This window comes from Lissotriton vulgaris, chromosome 8, assembly GCF_964263255.1.
Source record: "Lissotriton vulgaris chromosome 8, aLisVul1.2, whole genome shotgun sequence".
NCBI lineage: Eukaryota > Metazoa > Chordata > Amphibia > Caudata > Salamandridae > Lissotriton > Lissotriton vulgaris.
This window is the reverse complement of record NC_141696.1, coordinates 829974268-829997222: the sequence shown is the minus strand read 5'-3', so window position 1 is coordinate 829997222 and position 22955 is coordinate 829974268. Positions and strand designations below refer to the sequence as shown.

The 22955-nt window shown below is 42.9% G+C and overlaps 1 protein-coding gene across 3 annotated transcripts in view; it reads left to right on the top strand.

Moving 5' to 3' along the window:
* The window catches only part of LOC147698064 (interleukin-18 receptor 1-like), a 477649-nt gene that overhangs the window by 223218 nt on the left and 231476 nt on the right, over nucleotides 1-22955 (top strand). For all 3 annotated transcript variants that reach the window (XM_086934734.1, XM_086934735.1, XM_086934733.1), the window contains exon 4: nucleotides 12029-12179. In XM_086934734.1, coding sequence (XP_086790860.1) covers nucleotides 12029-12179 — 151 coding nt within the window. The remainder of the gene's footprint in view (nucleotides 1-12028; nucleotides 12180-22955) is intronic.

Genomic DNA, 22955 nt, shown 5'->3' with positions numbered 1-22955 from the left:
TGTTTTTGTATTCACCAAAAACAGCTCATATTTAAAAAATAAATGCTCGAAATTAAAATATGCTCAAGCACATAAGGTTAATCCAAAGGTAAATAGAATATATTTGTATAATTACCAAGTCCAAGAGTTGAATAACGTCCTTCTCAGAGAAATGAGGTAAACCAAATTAAATTTTCAGATTAGATCAGGTATCCACGTGGGTTCTGCTCTTCGAATCCCGTCGCCAGTGAAATGAAGATGAATCCAAGGATGGTTAAGGTAGAAGCTTGTTTAATCGAAGAGCACAGTACAAGTAATCCAGCATAGATCAGCATCAATGGATAACTGACTCTTACAAAGGATGCACATCAACATGACATATGTAACATTCCACATTCAGCAATGACATAAGAAAGAATGTGTGTGATTAAAGGAGCAGTACAGAAGTAAGCAACACAACACTTAGTCTATCTCCAGTTCTTGAAGGTGACGCCAGCTATTGGGTGTGACTCAATATAAAAGCAAAATCTAAACTGTATCCCTCTGCTTGCCATTGAGACTTCTGAACAGAAGGCACCAGCATCCCTGAGGTCCTACCTTTTTGGATTGTAGACCAGCTGACCTAGTGCTTCACCTCTTTTCCTGTAGCACTTCGTAGAGGTGTGCGCTCTTCAATAAAGCGTTGTTGACACGAGAAAATGTTCAGTAATGGTTTATTCAAGGAAGGACATTAGTTGAGACCCCATCCATCAGCATTTACAAGGCAACTATCCACATTCAAACCATAGCTAGGCAACATTCATTGATGATGCCTTACATTCCAGAACCTGCTGCCGAGTAACGTGCTGCTGCACATAGGAGCAGAGAGGACAAGAACACCATATCACCTACCCCTTTTATTAAACAATAACCTATAAACAAAATGATATATTAATTAAAGGAAAACAATAGATGATAATAAAAGAATAAAGAGCAATCAAGTGAGACAATCTTGTAACCTCAGAGGAACACGCTTCACACGAAGAGATCTGGATCTTCTTTCACTAGTATCAGATTCTGGGTTACCATCATTTGTAGGGGGTAACACAGTTCCATTGAAGGATGTGGTAGGATGTACCTTCGCAACCCTGCCTAGGTTCTAATGTTTGTGATCACTTGTCTTTATAGCATTTTTAAATACTTTAATAACTTTAAAAAAGGCTTACTAAACTTGGAGACACCACCAGTATTCCTAGGAGACTTGATTTTTACCCAATCTCCCAGACAATCGTACTCATCACAGCTTTCCTCTCTTCATACCGAACTTTACATTTATCTATTATTTTTTTCTCCTTTTCTCTCCAACCATCCATACTTCCCACATTATCACAAACCAAAGATCTCTTGTTGCACACCCACAATGGGACAGTATCAGTATTAGCAATCCTTCCCTTAAATAAGTGGAAAGGAGCTACACCTGTGGATGAATGAGGAGTGAACCTATATTCCCTGAACTTTTTTTTAACGCCACCTCACAATCTTCATCACAAGATCTTGCTTGTTGCATAGACTCTTTTAGATCCTTAATAAACCTTTCTACAACTCCATTGCATTGTGAGTGATATAAAGAGGACTTTTTGTGCTTAATTCCTATCAGAGATAAAAATTCGTGCATCTTTTTTTAAGTAAATTGTACTCCATTATCTGACAAAAGCGTTCGTGGAAAAGCCTCACTTTCAAAAATCTCGTCTAAAAATTCAATTGCAACATTTGCCTCAACCGAGTTCACCACTATTATCGTTGGCCAATGGGAAAAAAGATCCATGCAGACAATTACATATTTATCCTGAGAGCTAAACTTCACAGGTCCCAAGATATCTATTGAGATGTCTGACCAAGGACTGACAGCTTTCTCTCAAACAACCATGGGTTGAATTCTGCATTTGAGTTCTTTGTCACAATTCATACATTTCACACAATCCTGAACAATCCTTTCAACAAAAACATCCATGGCTGGCCACCAATATGCTTCGCTAATTCTTTCCTTTATTTTGGCAATGCCCATATGAGAAGCATGAGCATTATGGACAAGCTTATTTTTCAGTAAAGTAGGAGGAACAAGCTTGTTTCCTAGTAAAAGGAGATCATCCACCAAAGCCAATTCTTCTTTCACATTCCAAAAACCTTTTAAGTCTTCACAACAATCTTTTTTTTCACACCAACCATTTTTTACCATGGTGATAACATTCTGTAAGGCGTCATCATCCACAATACATTGCTTCCACTCACTCTCAGATACTATTCCTTCAGTAATCAAACATACATTAACTTCTTCCAAACACTCACCACCAAACCATTCTATATCATCAACATCATCACTGTTAGCAGAACCAAGTCTTGAAAGACAATCAACGAGGACATTGTTTGCACCAGGTAAGTAGGACACATCAAACACAAATTCCTGAAGTGCTACCACCCACTTGTGAATCCGATGAGAGACAAATTCAATGCCTTTCTTAGTAAAAACTTCTTTCAGAGGTTTATGATCAGACTAAACTTTGAATTCCTTGCCCCACAAGAACTTTCTCAACTTACGAATGGCCCAAAACACACCAAGAGCCTCTTTCTCAACAAAGGAATGGTGACATTCAGTACCCCTTAAAGGTCTCAAGATAAACAAAACTGTTCTTTCTTCCCCATCAACTTTTTGTAATAAGACAGCTCCTAAACCAGTTGAACTTGCATCAGTCATAAGTTACAACATTTTTGTGGGATCAAAACTACTAAGTGACGCGGCATTACTAAGATCCCTTTTTATGCCAACAAATTCTTCCTCACAACTCTGTGACCAGACAAATTCACAACCTTTCTTCAAAAGACACCTCAAGGATTCAGTTTTTCCTGCAAAATTCTGAATATATGTGTGGTCAAATTTAGCCATCCCTAAAAATCTCACTAACTCCTCTTTAGTTGATGGTGAACGCAAATTAAGAATGGAATCAACAAAGGCAGTTTTTGGTCTGATGCCTTCCGCGAGACAAAATGACCAAGGTATTCTATTTCCAAATCATTACATTTTTCAGCACGAAGAGTTAAACCAGCATCTTGTAGTAAACTTAGCACAGACCTCAACCTCATATCATGTTGACTCTGATCTGCCCCAAAAACGAGTAAGTCATTCTGATATACCTTAAACCCTTCAAGACCTCCCAATATGCCCTCCATGACTCTCTGAAAGACAGAGACTGCGGAGACTAGTCTGAAAGGCATTCTTAAGTATTTGAAAGTCCCAAAAGGAGTTGCAAAGGTAGTCAGATGTTGTGAAGAAGAGTGAAGTTTAACCTGGTGATAAGCCGAGGTTAGGTCCAATGAAGAAAAGTATTTTGCCCCTTCAAGAGAGCACAACATTTCAGCGATATTTGGTAAGGGATTGTGATCTACAATCACTGCCCTATTGAGCTCCCTTAAGTCAACACATAGCCTAGCCTCTCCATTGGCCTTTCGAGCCATCACCACAGGACAAACCCACTCTGTTGCCTCAACTTCTTGAATTATACCATTCTCTAAAAGTTTGTCCAACTCACATTTCATACTGTCCCTCACTAGAAGAGGCACATTTCTTAGTTTTGCACCTTTTGGTTGAACACTTTTCTTCATTAAAAAGCAATGTACATATTTCTTTAGACATCCTAACTCACTTCTAAAAACAGTGGGAAAGGATTTGATCCAATCTTGATTGGAAACATCAACTACACTCACAAGAGGTAATTCTTTCAGACAAACAGATGGTTTTACATTTGGATCAAGATAGATATGAAGGTCTCTCTGGTGAAACCAACTAATCAGTGAATCACCCTTCATGGAAACATACATTTTTCCAGAAATGATTCTTCCTTTGGAATCAATGGTTCCCCAAAAATGCCCTAGTAAATCTATTGCAACACCACCATACCCTTTGGGTCTAATATCAGGTTTCACAAGAGACATTTTTCCCAATAGACTTTTGTCATAAAAGTTTTCGATATTATTGTTATTTTTGCGCCAGAATCAAAACGCATTTTAACAGGCGCATCATCGACTAGTACAACTTCATAAGGACCATCTGAAGACTCTCCTAAAATTTGTGAAACCACAATCTCTTCTTCATCATCATCTTCTATCAAGAGTTCGACTTCACTAACTTTGTTTTGACCTTTCCCTGATCTACAGCATTTCGACACATGACCCCTTTTTTTTACAAACTTTACAAATAGTTTTCCATCCAGGGCAGTCTTTGAAATTGACTAAATGGCCAGAATCTCCACGCCTAAAACACTTTCCCTGAAAACCTTTTTGAGATATAGTTTTCTGCGAAAAGCTACTTTTGAGTTTTGGTTTAACAGTTTTGTCTTCTGACTTATCCATGACGACCTCTACCTCCGAAGCTTCTTTCTTGTCAACTGAGGAATCTTTTTTTTATAACATCAACACAAGCTTACGAGTGCTCATGGCTCTTTGCTATTGTTATACCTTCTGATAGAGTAGGATTGTCTATTTGCCATAAAGCATCTCTGGTTTTGTCATGTGCACAGCCCAACTTGAACTGATCCCTCAAACGTTCTTCCAAGCTGGCACCAAAGTTCCAAATTGATGCTAATTTTTGTAGCATAGTTATGTACTGTTGGACAGACTCATCTTCTCTCTGCATTCTTCTCCCGTAGTGGTACCGTTCAAGAACAGTACTTATTTTTGGAAGAAAATGTAGATCAAGCTTTTTATACATATCTCATACTCATTAAGCGAAGCTGCGTCACTATCAGTTCAATCTGGAAGATGTTCGAACACCTCCTGCCCTTCGGATCCTAAACAGTGCATGAGCAAAGATGTTTTTCTCTCTGCACTTAGTGACGTACCACAGACTCGTACATAATGAGCAAAAACTTTTTTCCATTTCTGCCAAGAAAGAGGGGGATCACCTGGACTAGTTAGAAGAAATGCTGGTGCCGTGACATTCTGCATCTTGAAATAAATGTGAGTGTAAATAAAAGAACAGCAAAATAAATAACACTAGGAATAAAACAGCAGTATAATATATATGCAGGTTTAACAACAAAAAAAATTAATCTATTAGAGCAAACTTCAAACACAGTAAGCTGTGTGTTTCAGTGAGTGAAGAGACGCACTTCTGCTGTGTGCATCAGCATTGAACAAAAAAAATCACTGTACACTTCTATAAAAGTACTGTAAATTTTGACAAGCTGTGTGCATCAGTGTTCTGAAAGTAAAAACTGTGCACATCTGCTGTGTGCATCACCGTAAAATAATTACTGCAGACTTCTAAATGAACCTTGTGAGTTTATACAAGCTGTGTACATCAGGGTTCCAAAACTGAAAACTGTGCACATCTGCTGTGCACATCAGCGTCAAATGATCACTGTAGACTTTTAAATAAACCTAGTAAGGTAACTGAATGGAAGCAGTGCACTGTCAGTTATGTGTGTGTGAATACTTTGATGAAGAAAGTGACAAAGAGATGATAATTCTGAGGCTTACTACAGTTCAGACGAAGCTGTGCGCATCAGCGCTGTGAGAATCAGCGTGAAGATGAGTACATCAGCAATGCACGTCTCGCGCTGCGCATCAGCAATGGGCATCAGTGCTGTGAGAATTAGCCTTCCGTGAATGTAATATGCAAATTGAGTAGATGTGCATAGCCTTGTAGTTGTGGATGCACAGATAGAACATATACTCTCAAAATGGCCGTCACAGCGATGCCATAAAATGTCTGCCGCGTTCCAGCAGTGCGATCTAGACACTAAACCAGACTTCAAGCATGGGCAGAGCAAAATTTTGCCTTTGAAGCAAGTTCAATAAAGAAATATCCCAGAAGGAACTTATTGCGGAAGCTCTGGAAACCCACCCCCGGATGGCCAAGATTAATTATTCTTTAAATGCGGAGCAGCAAGTTAAAAAATGTCCTACCGGCTTCCGATGATTGTTTATGTTAAAGACGTTCATCTGTGTGTAGAGCACTGGTTTCGATGAAGAGTACAAACATGCTTAGATTTCTCTCGGACCATCCGTTCCAGTGAGTAAGACGTAATCTGATGTTCAGATATTTAGCTGTTGAGGTCTCTTATGTCTCTTGACGCGTAGGTCGATCGTCACCCAAATGTAGAGGTGTGCGCTCTTCAATAAAGCTTAGTTGACACGAGGAAATGTTCAGTAATGGTTTATTCAAGCAAGGACATTAGTTGAGACCCCATCCAGCAGCATTCACAATGCAACTGTCCACATTCAAACCATTGCTAGGCAACATTCATTGATAATGCCTTACATTCCAGAACCTACTGCTGAGTAACATGCTGCTGCACATAGGAGCAGAGAGGACAAGAACACCACACACTTCATTGTGCTTTTCAGTTTTGAAATGCTACGACTAATAGTCTCCAGGCTTATAGTTTGACTACCTGTTTCACAGTATTTTCTCCAATACCTACCGGAAGATCAATATTAAGATTAGTTAGGGAGTAAGTTTGGGAGTGATCCAGCGGGCCTAAAGAAATTCTGTCTCAAAGCACTAAACTAAACCACGATACTCACCATTATTCAAAAATTCATCACAAGGCCCATAAATGACTGAGACAAGAATTGACCAACTGAATCATGTGACCTAATTAATCAGAACTATTCACAAGACTATTTATATTTATATACAACTGCAGTTTATCTTTGTCATTTTATTGAAATGTACATTTAATTAAGTCACCTAGGCAATGGATTAACTAATGGTAACCAGACTCAAAATAACCAAGACCAGCGTGTCATTTCAAAATCTATTTTATTAACTTTATCAAGTAAAGAGCTTTTCAGAAATTAAATCTTTTATTAGCATTTATTAAGCATAATTTTATTAAGTAAAGGCACATTAGACTATCAGTTCAAATCAAATCAGCATATAAAGCATTAGAGCAAAGAAAATCTCATTCCCTAAAACCCTATTTCCCTGTCTAAACTTAATAGGAACCTAAAAGCAAAAGCATAAGTTCATTCTCTCTTACGTGAGTCAAAAGTCCGACAGCATCTCACGCTCTCAGGATTCAGGAACGAGCCAGCAAGCTCCTCCCAAGGGGCCAAGTTTTATACCTTTTCTCTATCTAAAACTAGCTAAAAGAATACTTTTAAGGAGTCATCCAGCGATTCAATTGGCGACAGACGTCAGTCCACATGAAGTCATTGCCTCTACATTCCAAAATCATGCTCTTCTATAATGTCTTTGTTCGTTGTCTACAAGTGACATTAGCTTCCGAGGTCTTTGCAACAATTTATTGAATAACAGTTCGTTGCTTACTCAGCTTTGGCTTTTCCGCCATATCCTGTCCTTGGAAAATAATACAACACGGAGCACATCCTGCACAGTTCCTCGTATTTGTTTACTGATGATTATGAACGACAGACTTTTTTTAATTCTTTGCTGTGCTCGGCTCATCATGACAGGACTCCAAAACATTCATCTTAAAGCTAGGCCTCTGGCCTCTTTTTCGTAGCACTAGTATGCAAGGAAACACAAAACATTAATTAATTCGAGTAATGAAAGTCATTCTGTTACCCACCCCCTTTACTAATGTTAACCCATTAGTTTATGTTACCTAGCTTTTAGCACAGAGTAAACAACAAACATAGAGACCTTTCACACAAGCCTCAGGATACTCCACGAGCTTTTGCCACATAAAAGACATGACATAGACGAAAGCACATTTAAAAATAAGCACATGCTAATATTTAAACAGCTGCAATTAAATTTGACAAAACGAAAAGACAAAGTTAGTTTATTATTTAAACGTACTCCCATATGCAACAAAGAGCACATAATGTTAGTCCCTCATGTTTGTGAATGCATTTTTAAACTAGGTTAAATTAATACAAATCATGCAAAAACTCAGTAATATTATTATTTTGTTATGGAAGTTTAACTCAGCGAATGAAAACATAATTAATTACTAAACTCTCTTCATCAGGAGCCATGACCAGATTTTCAAATGTTTTACGTAATGCAGCACTGTGTTGCATGAAAAGAAAAGAGCAGTAAAAAACACTATTCTATGCAGTAAAAAAATATTATACTCAGACATAGTTTACAACTTTTCCAAGTTTGCATGTCTGCCGTGAATATTTGGAAGAGTTTGGAGAAAAGAAAACTTTTCTCCAAAATGAATCCTATCTCCAGGAGGCATACCATTTTGATGGAAAGCCATGTCTAACTTTCCTTTTAGTGGGTATGGCTTTGCACCATAAACCATGGGTAGTTTCATGGAAACACCTATTTACCACCTATTCTATCCCCCTTCACACAATGTAGAGCAAAGTACCGCTTAGGACACTTTCCATTATTTTAGGGCTACTCTCGAATGCAAAACAAGTTTTGGCTGGAAAATAAATCCAAAATCAAAACTATGTGCCAGTGTGCGTTATTTTTGTGATGCAAACTTGGAACAAACCATTAGTAAATTTGTGTCTTATTGTATATGCATCACAATCCTTTTGCATTATCACACCTGAAGACTGCATTTGGGACTAGTGCACCTACCGCATACTTTTTCTGAGTGGAACAGTGCTGCGAAATTGGCTTTGCACCAAAGCCTTCAAGAGTTACCTGGTTATTTGGAGGTTGCCAGTTTGTTATTGGCACGTTATATGATTCTTAGTTTATTTAGCTCTCCGGTCTTTTATCTGAATGTATGATTACTAAAAGACAAACCAACCACCATGAGTGAGTACTAGTATAGAAGATAGGTGAATGTTTCTGAATAAATGTTTTGTTATTATTATTTCAGGAGTAGCTATAGCAGAACTGTGGTAACCTTGCTTCTCTTAAATTCCCAGTATAATAAAATAATTGTTGCCACCTAGTACTGCACACTGTACTACATAGAGAGGACAGGAGAAACCTCTTTAGAAATAATACAACCAGTAAGGCACGCAGATAGACTGTACTAGGTGTGTGCAGCTCCTTTTCCCTGCTCATGTGTGTCACTCACCCCATGACACATCATGGCAGTAGACACAATTTATTTAGGGAGGGGAGGATCCACATCGCACCTGCGGGACCAACGACGTCATCATAAGTTAGCGCATGGTGTCTCCTGACAGCGGGATTGTAGCTGTGTGAGATAAATTTATTTTGGAGTTTTTTTGAGACTACTATCAGGTGAAAAGCAAATTTAGCTAATACTACTAAGAAAATAAAACATGTTTGATGCTTGGTTGTACAAAGAGAATTAAAATGTGTTACTTAAACATAGATCTTTCACTTGTGTGTGGCTGTTTGTGTGTGGCTGGTGCCAAACACATAACACATCTTCTCCCACAAATGCACATTTGTGACATCTAGCATAATAATAATAATAACAATAATAATAATAATAATAATAATAATATTAATAATAATAATAATAATATTAATAATAATAATAATAATATAGACATGTAATATAGCACACAAATCACTCCTGAAGGAGTAGCTCGGTGATGCACTACTAAACAGGAGGCAAAGGGTTGACACAAGTCAATTTAGATCGACCACTGTAACCCAATGGGAACTTAACCATTGATTATAAGGGGATACAAGGAATCAAACACATGCATCATGCCTTGACTATAAAAATAAACCGAACATACACTGTATAAATAGCAGTTAAGCTAATAGTTGCTATTGCTTTGTAGCCTCACAGGTTGCTCTAATAACATAGAACTGGGGATGAGGGGTAAATATTAAAATAGCTGCTCCCTTCACCGAGGGATCATGTGAAGGGAATTAAACCCCAATGTACTAACAAATATTACAATCATAAAACCAACCCTAGTCACCTGTAGATAGGCAATCTCTGGATAATGATGTTTTCGCCTGACCTTGAATATAAATTTCTTGCCCTGGCATTTTACTCTAAAGAAAACAAAGTGAATGCCCCAAATCATATACAATGCTGCGGATGTCTTAGTATGTGCCTGACTCAACCCTCCTGCCCATCCTCAAATCCTGCTAATCCAGCCTGCCAACTTTATTTTCATCCCATGTCTGATGAAAGTTTATACTATTTTTGTAAAACACAGATTTCCAACCATATATGTTATTTTACTACGAGAAGAATTATATCTACCACTTGTTTTATTTTAAAAGCAAGTTACTGAGTACCATCTAGGGCCATTATCTATGTTCTATTGTGAATGCTAACTCCAGATACGTTGCAGTGGTCGGTGGCATCTTGAATGCTAACTGTATGTATTTGGGAAATATATGCAAGTGTGATGACGTTTAGAGGTCATCAAAACTGTGAAATTGTGATTCACTAAAAGGCACAGGAGAGGAGGGGAGGGGAGGGGAGGAGAGGAGAGGACAGGAGAGAAGAGGAGAAGAGAGAAGGGGAGGGGAGAGGAGGGGAGGGGAGGGGACGGGAAGAGAGGACAGGAGAGAAGAGGAGAGGAGAGAAGAGGAGGGGAGAGAAGAGGAGGGGAGGTGAGAATAGGAGAGTCGAATAGAGGAGGGGAGGGGAGGGTAGGGGAGGGCAGGGGAGGAGAGGAGAGGCAAGGAGATCAGGGGAGAGGAGGAGAGGAGAGGAGAGGAGAGGAGAGGAGCGGTAGGGAGGAGAGGAGAGGAGAGGAGAGGAGAGGAGCGGTAGGGAGGAGAGGAGAGGAGAGGAGAGGAGGGGAGGGGAGAGGAGAGGAGAGGAGGGGGGAGGAGGGGAGAGGAGGGGAGAGGACGAGAGGATCCATTCCTTCAAAGAAGCTTTTATAAGGTCTATTACCTGAAGGAGACAAAAGGAATCTGTGAAAAGCCCTTGCTTTTTCTCATCTTCATTTCATCCCCCTTTTCGGCCTACTCTGCTCAGTCATTCCTGGAATTTAATGAGTAGAAGGTCTGTGATCTAAAATTGGAAATCAAGAAGAAGGACGTTCATTGAAAGAACAAACAGGCCAGTGTGTTACTTTATTTTCCAGACAATAATGACTTAATTTCGTAAAAGGCCAAGTGTAGTACCATCAAAGCAATAGCTCTGGCAGATCCATTCGCAAGCTCCTACCCATTGTCCGTTTTTACAAACATGTGAAGAAGCTTCTTTTACAAGTGTTTTTTGTGATTTGCATTGTTTTATGTTTTTAACTCATTGCTTTTTTAAATCAGTCGACTCTTAAATGCAACATAGGTTGCCTTACAATTTGCACTACGCTGTTTTGTAGAATATATGGGGCAGATGTATCCGTTTTTTTTGTCGCAAACGCTGCGATTCGGAAAACAGCAGCGTTTGCGACAAAAAAAACGGGATTTGGAATGTATCATGCAAAAAGCCTCGCAATATTAAGGAATCGCTAATTTAGCGATTCCTTAATATTGCGAGGCTTTTAAGAAATAGCAAATTGCGATTTTAGATTTGAAATGAATCAAGCATTTCAGTGTTGCGATTTTTGACTAAGAATTCGCAAATTACCATCAACTTGTAGTTGGTGGTAATTTGCGAATTCTTTTCAAAAATAACTTTTTTTAAATTCTCAAGGTACCATATGACGCTCATACATGCCCTTAGGGCATGTATGTGCGCCATATGCATGTACATGTCAAATTGAGGGGTGCAGCAGGGTGTCCTTAAGACACCCTTGCACCCTTGAAAGTATTCTCAATTTGCGATTAGCTAATTGCTAATCGCAAATTGAGTATAATTTTACATTCATTCCTATGGGCCTCCTGGCCCATAGAAATGAATGGGAAATTATTCCTTAATTGCGATTAGCAGTTTGCTAATCGCAATTAAGGAATTCTAGGGAAACGCTAATAAATAGCGAAATTCTACATACATACCATTTTGCACTTCTCAAATAGCGATTCCTTAACAATCGCTATTTGAGAAGTGCAAAATGGAATCTTGATACATCTGCCCCCATGTATATTGTATACATTTGCAAAACACCCTGATGTTATTATATGAGTTAGTTTTAATGAGGATTGTAGTTACACAATACACTGTGTAATATTTGTTATTAATGTGAATGCCCTCGTCGTAGAAAAATGCACTAACAGTGTTTTTGATTGTTTGTTTAGGGTTGTGATTTCTTAAACCAGCCGAAAGAATTACGTCTTCATTTTAGAAAATTAAGTGATACTGACTCTGGGAACTACACATGCGTGGTTACACTTACTCGTGAAGGAAAGAACTACACCCACACCAAAACAACTCAATTGCTTGTAAAAGGTGCAGAGTTTTTTTTAAAATTGTTCTTCTTCCAAATCCAAAGCCTAACAAATGCTGACTTCCACAATTTGAAAAGGGATGTATTGTTTAAAAGAAAAATATTTTTTTGTGGGGCTGTTATGTTTGCTTTATTTTAAATCTACTGTTGCACTACATAACAAGGCACGGGCAAAATTCCAATTACAGCAGCATGATTAGCATTAGAAAATTTGCATTATGGTTCTTGCATGAAATCCCCACTATTACGCCACATCATGTAATTACAGCGCTGTTCGCAACAAAATTATACTGCAGAAGAGCAAGAACAATGGGAACAACCAGGACGGGAGAGGCTGTCGTTCATGGAACTTGTATTTTGTGTACAATATTGAACAGCAAAATGCGTTTTGCTTTAAAATATCCTGCTAAATGACACATTTGCATTTCATGCAAATACACGTAATTTTGCGTAACTTTCCCAAATTTCACATAAATATGCAAAAGTAAGACAAACACTACTAAACTCTCCCTGTGCCAAAGTACTTTTCATGTAAATTTCTTTTTATTTTTAAGTTTTGAAGTTTATTGAAAGGAAAAAAGTAGCATACATAAAAAGAAATATCATACAGATCCTCAACTCCGCTAAGTACTCGCTCTGCTGGGCTTCTGTTGCGCTTTGCTGGATTCGCTCTGCTGGCACTTTTCTAACGCTTTGCTAGTTTCGCTCTGCTAGAATCTAGTAGCGCCTCTTACTATCGCTCTGTTGGGCTTCATAGCGCTTGGTGTTAGCGCTTACACTATTGAACTTCTGGGCTTCATAGCGCTTGGTGTTAGTAACTGTACTATTGAACTGCTGGGCTTCATAGCGCTTGGTGTTAGCAACTGTACTATTGAACTGCTGGGCTTCATAGCGCTTGGTGTTAGCAATTGTACTATTGAACTGCTGGGCTTCATAGCGCTCAGTGTTAGCGCTTTACTATTGAACTGCTGGGCTTTGTAGAGCTTGGTGTTTTTATTTCACTGAACACCGAGTATACTTTATCATTGCTAATTTAGTCTAGCCTCGACCTACGGGCTGCACAATTACATAGCTTAGTGAACTTCACCCAAGTACTGCCTTACCTCGTAGCGCTTTATCCTCCCCCATTAACGCTCCACTATATTTACAGCTGGTACCTAACATCGTCCTGCCTTGCAACATTTGTTTGTTTACTGTTGCCGCCATTTTGTTTGCAGTGCCGTCCTCCCACACCGTCACTCCACCTGACTCCCCGCCTCCCAGCTGCCCCTCCCACGCTCCGCCCCCCCCCCCCCCCCACTGTCCATTTAAAAAAAATGTCTCAAAGGGCAGCGTCCATGCGCTACGGCCGCGCCGAAGGTGCGCCAAAGGTAAGCCCGTCTGCGCCCGTCCGCGCCTGGCCCGCGCCCAGCGCCAGACCCCCTGGTCCCCGTACCACACACCCCACCCGCATCACTTATGCCGCCTCCACCCTCCTAGCCCTTAACCCCGGCCGACTCCCCAACTGCGCCCAAGCCGCCCCTGGACACACCCATGGACCCTTCTCATGCAACTCCTGCAAGTTTGACGGCACCAAGACCAACTCCTCATCCACCAATACCAAACAGAGACCGGACACCAACCACCTAAAATGCATCCTGCTCAACACCCGCTCAGTCCACAGACACGCCATCGACCTCTGGAATCTACTAGACACCACCTCTCCGGACGTCGCCTTCCTAACTGAAACATGGATGAACGCCTCCTCAGCCCCAGACATCACCATTGCCATCCCGGAAGGCTACAAGATCATCCGTAAAGACCGCAACAAGCAAACAGGAGGAGGCATCGCTATCGTCCACAAGAATTCCATCCGCATCTCAACCAACTCAGACGTCAACATCGCTAGCGCCGAACACCTTCACTTCCAGATCCACACCGACCCCAAGACCACACTCAGAGGCACCCTCCTCTACAGGCCACCAGGACCCGGTGCACAATTCAGTGAAGACATCACTGACTTTATCACCCCACACGCCCTCCCCTCCGAGGACTACATTCTATTGGGGGACCTCAATTTTCACCTGGAAAAAAGCAACAACAGCAACACCACCGCCCTACTGGACAACCTCGGACTCAAACAACTTGAATAATACCCCCACTCACCATGCAGGCCACACACTCGACCCTATCTTCACCTCCAGCAAACATATCTCCTTCAGTCACACCACAGCTCTCCATTGGATGGACCACAGCTGCGTCCACTTTATCTACAATAAGACCACAACCCACAACCATCCTCAACCTACTCTGCGAAGAAACTGGAACAAAATCACCATCGACCAGATCTCCTCATCGCTTCTCCAAAACCCCCCTGCCCACTTTTCGAACCCCAACCAAGCAGCCATCAACCTCACTCAATGGCTAACCAACAGCGCCAGTTGCCAAATCAAACTAGGCAACAAAAACGCCCCCTGGTTCAACGATGATCTTATGAAATCCAAGAAACTCTGTCGCTCCCTTGAGAAGGCCTGGAAAAAAGACCCAAACACCAGCACCAGGGACGCCTTCAAAAACGCCACCCGCTTACACCACCAACTGATCCGGACTGCCAAGAAAGCCGCATTCAAAGACCGACTAGACAACAACGCCCACAACAGCAAGGAATTATTCAACATCGTCAAAGAGTTTACCAACCCCACTGCCAACTCCAACAACATCACTCCCTCTCAAACCCTCTGCGACTCCCTAGCTTCATTCTTCCACGACAAAATTGCAGACATCCACAACAGCTTCGACAACCAACCCGGACACCAACCCACCCAACCTTCTGCTGTACCTTCACCCCCCTTGAACATCCTTAATGAATGGAACCCAATATCCACTGAGGACACCATCCGCCTGATGAACTCCATCCACTCAGGATCCCCCACAGACCCATGCCCTCACCACATCTTCAACAAAGCAGACTCCATCATAGCACCACACCTCCGAGACGTCATCAACTGCTCCCTCATCTCCCCCACCTTCCCGGAAAGCTGGAAACACGCCGAACTCAGCGCCCTTCTGAAAAAACCCACAGCTGACCCCACCGAACTCAAAAACTACCGCCCCATCTCGCTCCTTCCATTCCCGGCCAAAGTCATTGAGAAAGCTGTCAACAACCAACTCGCCGCCTTCCTCGAAACCAACAAATCCCTCGACTCCTCACAGTCCGGCTTCCGAGCCAAACACAGCACTGAGACCGCACTCATCGCAGCAACAGACGACATTCGTACTCTACTGGATAATGGAGACACAGTCGCCCTCATCCTCCTCGACCTCTCCGCAGCCTTCGACACAGTCTGTCATAGCACCCTGATACAACGCCTCAGAAACATCGGAATCCAGGGAAAAGCACTGGAATGGATCACCTCGTTCCTTGCCAGAAGAACCCAGAGAGTCCGCCTCCCACCATTCAAGTCAGAGGCCACTGAAGTCATCTGTGGCGTGCCACAAGGATCCTCACTCAGTCCTAGGTATGGGCGGAAAATCCGTTTCGCTCGCGGATTTTGCGGATTTTCGGGAAATTCGCAATCCGCGAGATTCGCGAATCTCCCGCAAAATCTGCAAATCCGCGAGCAGCGGATTTTGCTCGCACTGCTCGCACTGTTCGCGTGAGTTCGCGGCTTCCCAGTAAAACTTCGCGCCCCGCGAATAAGTGCTAAATTGCAGAAATACGATCTTAGCAAAACTGAAACTACTTGCCAGGTTCAAAAGTTCAGGCTCATCATTAGTAGCCATTTCCTGTAGTGCTTCCTGAGGGGCCCCTCCAGAGTTCAGTTGCCAGTTGCAACTATTATGTGACCCTGCTCTGAACCTCAGAATAGTTACACATATGCCACAAAGGTCCTGAATTACAGCTAAGGGAGACAAGCAGGAGCCAGGCTGGAAGTTAAAATCCATTAATCAGCCCCTAATTCATTATTGTCAATTGGGGCAGGGCAGGTGTTGTAACTAATTTTGCAACAATGAAAGCACTTAGCAAGTGCAAAAGATCACTAATCAGGGCGCACTAAGGAAGCAGGTGCCAGCTAAAAAAATATTCTGTGACACATTAATCAGCCCCAAATTAATTCAGGTCACTTGAGGCAGGGAAGGTGTGCTTTGCTTTGCCGAAAATAATGTACACTGGACAACCAGAGGGTGTGGTGATGAAACAGAGGGTGGCATGGGTGGGCCAGAGGGTGGCATGAGTAGTCAGAGAGTGGCAGTGGTGACAGAGAGTGGCAGTGATGAAGAAGAGTGTCCCAAACAGGCTGGACACGTAGAAACAACAAGTTCGCAAAACTTGCGACCCGACAGGTAAGTTCGCAAATTGCGAAATTGTAAAAACCCTCGCGAACTGGCAGAAACACGGGCGAACACAAAAAAAAAAAATCCGCAAATTCGCGGGAATTCGCGGATTTTGCGGATTGCGAGTTCGCAAATCCGCAAAATTCGCGAACGCGAGATCCGCAAAATTCGCCCATGCTTACTCAGTCCCACCCTCTTCAACGTATACATGAGTCCCCTCGCGACCATCGCACGCCAACACAACCTCAACATCATCTCCTACGCTGATGACACTCAACTTATCCTCTCACTCACCAAAGACCCTAACTCCGCCAAAACCAACCTACATGAAGGAATGAAAGAAGTAGCCGAGTGGATGAAGCACAGCCGTCTGAAACTGAATTCCGACAAAACAGAAGTCCTTATCTTAGGTACCTCCCCCTCTGCCTGGGACGACTCTTGGTGGCCAGAGTCCCTTGGAAAAGCACCCATCCCGACGGACCACGCACGGAACCTGGGCGTCATTCTGGACTCCTCACTCTCGATGACCAGACAAGTCAACGCCATTTCTTCATCTTGCTTCAACATTCTTCGCATGCTCAAAAAAACATTTCGCTGGATCCCCACCGAAACTAGAAAAACGGTCACCCACGCACTGGTTACAAGCTGCCTGGACTACGGAAACACCCTATACGCCGGTACCACCGCAAAACTTCAGAAAAAACTCCAACGCATCCAGAACGCATCAGCCAGACTCATACTAGACATCCCGCATAACGAACATATTTCTGATCACCTGAAAAACCTCCACTGGCTCCCTGTCAATAAGAGGATAACATTCCGCCTCCTAACCCACGCACACAAAGCACTTTACGAACTTGGACCCGAATGCCTCAACACACGACTTTCCTTCTACACCCCCTCCCGCCAACTACGCTCCTCCGAACAAGCCCTTGTTGCTGTACCTCGTATCAACAAAACCACCATGGGAGGAAGATCCTTCTCCTACCTGGCGGCTAAAACCTGGAACTCACTTCCCATTCACCTTCGACTCACTCAAAACCACTGAGCATTCAGAAAGCAACTTAAAGCCTTGATATTCGACAAATAATCCCCCACCCTTCTCCAAGCGCCTTGAGACCCTCTGGGTATGTAGCGCGCTATATAAATGTATTGAATTGAATTGAATTGAATATATTGAGTGAAAAAAAAGGAGGGAGGGAGGGGGAGAAGGGGAAAAAAGAAAAGAGAGGGGGAGGGGGAGGATCAGTAGAATATCAATAAAATACAATAAGAACATTACCTGAACCATAAGCTAAATTTATCAATAATAACAATTGTACGTTTCATGTAAATTTCTGAGGCAACGTGTTCTGCATATATGGGCAGGACTGACATTTCTAATGCATGAGAGAGAAGACTTTAATCTTTATGCAAGTTAGATAGAAAAAGTAATTTGCAATCCAGGCAAAGGAATCAATGCCAAGCTCAGATGTCCAGGGCTGAAGTATGCCATATAAGATTAGAGATGGTGAGCTGGCCTGACCTCAGCCACTGTGCATAGTGAGGTGGAGGCTACTTCCGTTCTAGGAAGTTTTCTCACTGGAGGATGAACAAAAGCATATGCATTCACCGTCAATGTCTCATCATCATCATCACATACATCTTTATTTGCATAAAAGTAATAAACTTAGAAGAATCACAAAAAAAGAAAAGATACAATACAATAATATAATCAAACAGATTTCCATTTCACAATAAATCATTGCAGAGTTGAAACAACATGAGACTGTGCACGGGCTCTCAAAAATCTCCTTGGAGACATGCCTCTCTCATAAATCCAATAGATGACTTGTAAAGGAGTATCACACTTCACTACAGTAGGTATGTGTGATGATCAACATACAATATCCTACATCAACAATAGAGCAAAATATTCTCATTTGTACTGAATAAAACAGATTAAAATATCTATCACATTTTTACTCCAAACCATTGTCCTAACTCAGCCTTGTATGTAAATGCTTCTGAGCATGCAAGACATTTCCTTCTAGAGGTAGCAGTTAAGATAAAGGTGGAAACAGAATAACAGATCCACATTGTCAAGAGTACAGAAATAGTTGAAAGATTCCTGGGAACGCATACAATTTCCAGTTATAAACAAAGGTTGTAAAATTTGCTTTCTTTTGTCCCTATAAAAATTACAGAACACAATAAAGTGCACAGGAGACTGATTAGGTTCCCCGTCAGATGGACATTTGGGAAGCATCTGTGACCAAGCCCACATTTTGGGGGAAGCAACCATACATGCAAGGTGCCTAGCCGTAATATTGTAAGATAACATCTGTGTTGCATATTTCGTACAGTTAACAGATAATTTTGAAGTCCTTCTTCTGTAGGGCATCTCCTAGGAAAGATACTGCCAATTCCTGTGTACAATGTAGGAGGAAGTTGACTTTGTTACTCCTGAAAGTCTGCCTGTTAGAAATTGGGGTCTCTAGTTGGCAGAGGTAGGTACCTTTGTCCAAATAGCGACCCTTGCTTCAAGTCAGGGGTAAGAGGGATTCACACTTTAGATAATCCCTGCTCACCCCCTGGGTAGCTTGGTACGAGCTGACAGACTTATCCCAAAGGTAATATGTAAAGTATTTGTACTCAAAACCCACAGTAATACAGTGCTAACATCACAAATGGACACCAGACCAGTTTAGAAAAATAAAGTAACTTTATCTAAACACAACAAGACCAAAACAATAGAAATCCAGCATATGTGTATTAAGAATATGACTTTAAAAAAAGTTTCAAGCAACTGGGTCCATAGAAAGCGATGGGTGCGTGATTTCTCACAAAGAACCTGTAGATGCGTCAACATTCACAAGGCCAACCAACCACAAAGATGGGAAGCGTTAGGAAACAAAGAGATGGGTCAGTTCCTGAAACCTTGGGGAGGCGATGCAACAGTGCTGCTGCACGTAAGAGAAATGATGCATTGACGTAAGGGGAAGTGATGCGTCGACTCCAAGACGATTTTGGTCCGGAGCTGCTGAACTGTCTTCAGCTGCGATCCCTCGATGCGTTGGTTCTTGCAGCCACAACAGGTGCTGCGTCAGTCAGTTTCGGCAGCAGTGTGGTGATGCGTGGAGATCTTCTTTCAAAGCGGTGCTATGTCAGATAAACAGCCGCAAGAAGAGCGATGCGTTGATTTCTTCAGTTCTTCTTCTCTTCCAGCTCGCAAACAGTAGGAACAACCCCAGAGACCCAGAACTGGAACAGACACCTCCTGGCAGGTCAGAACTCTCAAAAACAGAGTTCATGGGAGCTGGGGGTGAAGTCTTTGTGTCCCTGAGACTTCTGAACAGGAGGCCAGCACACACAGGCCCTTGGAGATTTTCTTAAAGCAAGTTTGTAGCAGAGTTCAAGAATGTGTCCATTCCTTGGCAGAAACAGCAACTGCAGGCCAACCCCAGACAGTACACAGCAAAGGGGCAGTACTCATGAAATGAAATGAAATGAAATGAAAAGAGATTTATAAAGCGCATGGCTGCCCTTGAGCGTCCCAGCGCTGAAACAAAACACAGGACCACCACCCAAATACAACTGAAGCAAAAGCCTAAAGGGGGAAGAGATAAGTTTTCATCCTCACAGCTTTTCAGCTCTTCTCCTTGGCAAAGGCTCTTCTTGAGTTCGGAAGTAATATAAAGTTTTTGGGTTTAAGGTGTTTTCTTATACCCCAAAATGTCTTTGTTCTCTTTGGGCAAGAGTCTTAGAGCCCAGTACAAACCAGTTCTGTCCCAACTAGTTCAGTATGACCACGGGGGGAAGCATTGCGCAAGGGAGACAGGCCCTATTCAGGTGCAAGGCAAACTACTCCCCCTACTCCAAATTCAACCAATGCCTATTTATCTTAGCTCTGAGTCATTCAGGAGGGGCCAGACACACCTCAACCCCCAGTGGCTGTCTAAAGTGATGGTACATCCCCAGCCCCTGTCACTCCAAAACCAGACAGTCAATACAAAAACAGGCAGAGGCACACAGAATGGTTAAACAAAAAAATGCCTACTTTTTAAAAATTGAATTTCCAAACACAATTTGAAAACCATCTTTACTAAAAGATGGGTTATTAAATTCTGAGTTCAGAGTCTAAACTTTATTTCACTATCTTGTCCCAATGGGTAGTTATACTTGTAAGATGTTACAAAGTATTTCCTATTCAATCCTATGGGGCAGAAAGCCTTTCAATAGTGGAAAAAGAAATTGTCAGTTTTTCACTATCAGGACATGTCACACATACCAGTACATGTCCTACCTTTCCCATACACTGCGCCCGACCCAGGGGGTACCTTGGGCCTACCATAGGGGTGCCCTACATGTAAGAACATGGAAGGTTACGGCCTAGCAAGTGGGTGCACTTGCCAGGTCAACATTGCAGTTCAAAACTGCGCACAGACACTTCAGTGGCAGGTCTGAGATACTTTTTCAGGGTTACTCGTGTGGGTGGCACAATCAGTGCTGCAGGGCTGCCAGCATTTGATTTACAGGCCATGACACACTCAGTGCACTTTACTAGTGGTTTTGCAGTAAATCAAATATGCCAATCAACCAATACATAAATATAATTTATGCAGAGAGCATGTGCATTTTAGCACTGATCAGCAGTGGTAAAGTGTCCAGAGTCCTATAGCCAACAACAATAGATCAAGAAGGAATAGGAGGAAGAAGCAAAAGGTTTGGGGGATAACCCTGCAAAAAGGGCCAAGTCCAATACAACCCCTTCCAGCCTAAAGCCAGGGTAGACCAATCCGTACCTCGATGGGCTTCCCTGCTTAGGGTGATAGAACAAGGAACCCAACCACACACAACAGCAATTGTATCTTTATATCTATTATCTCAGGGCCCACTAACCTGGCCCATCTGAAACCCTTCTCCTCACCTCTGGACCCCATTTGTGCTGTGCCTAAACTTACTTTTCTCACTGATGTGTCCTAACAGGCAGACAGTACCAACTCGGCCAACACAGTGATGTGGCCCAGTCCACCCCCAGGGTGTTACTCCTGCCCCCTCCCAGGGGTAACTCTGTCCACCAGGAGAGCAAGCCACAGTGATCACTGACATCTGTCAGTAGTGAGAGCCAAGCCTCATGCCTTTCAGGCCTCTCTAACCTCTGTGGCCTCCGTGATTGAGGGGCAGTAGCTCCAGATGCCTGGCACCCTTTGTCTAATCTCTGTCCTGTCAGGTCAAGAAAGGCATCCTGACACTGACACACCAGCCCAGGGTCTGTAACCTGTGGCTGGAAAGAAAACTGGGGTGGGCTCTCCCACACCCTGTGCCCCTCCCCAGGGCTCTGCACCTTCCCACTGGGAGCAGTACCCCTCAATTCCAGAATTGTCAGGGCACCTGTGACAGGTGTTCTGCACAATTCTCCCACCAGTTCAGGGGTACTATCCTGCAACTGGTACCCCAGCCCAGGGTCTATACACTGAGGCTGGACACAGGACTGGGATGGGCTCTCCCACACCTAGTCCTCCTCGCTGGTGGGGCTTTGCACCCTCTCACCTGTAGTGGCAATCCAAGAAGACAACCAGTAGGGGCACTGTTAGTAGTTGCCTCTTCCTCCAGGTCATGGGGACACTCTGAACCTGGTCCTCTAACCCAGGGTATGTACCCTTAGGCTGGACCTGTGCCTGGCAACCCATGACTTCCGGGGGGTACACACACCCCACCTAAGGGAAAAACACTCCACATGAGTTGTGCGAGAGTCTGTCTGGCGCAGGTCTCCAGCCTCCTGTCCACCCAACCGAGCATGAAGACCCCCCAGGCCAGATGTGGCCTCACCAGGGTGAGTTCTGGGGTGCTCTGACCTCAGAGCTGGCAATCCCTGACCCACTGGTCCTTCCACTGGTGACTGCCTCCCCCTCACCCTTTTCTCTGGGCTCATGTACCCTCCCAACTGGAGCGGAGCTGCCAGACACCAAAACTGGTGGGATGCTTGTTACAGCAGTCTCCCCAGTTCACCTAACACTTTGGGATCCCCTCAGGAGAAAGGCTCCCTTTACAGACTAGGTCCCCATCCTGGTGTTCACTCATGGAACCAGCAAAGCCCTGGGACTGGGTTTCAAGCACCTTGGGACACTGCCTACTCATATTCTTTCTCCTCATAGAGAAAGGACGTGGGACCCTACAACCCCCCACTACTGGGACCAATCTGGGCTACCACAAACCTCCCCTACCTAACTCACTCCTAAAAGCGTCTTCAGTCCTTCTGGAATCCACTAAAAGGTTTGCCTCCAGTGCTGACTCCCTGGGGTCTGAGAACTCACACTTTACCGGCTGTTGGCATAGCTCTTGAAAACAGGTACTTAAAATATGCTCTCCAACAATTGAATCACACAGCCCCACAGATGTGTTGACCAAGCTACTCTTTTCCTCACCATCCAGTGCCTCACATATGTACCTCACATCACCCCCTGAGACTGGCAAGACAGTGT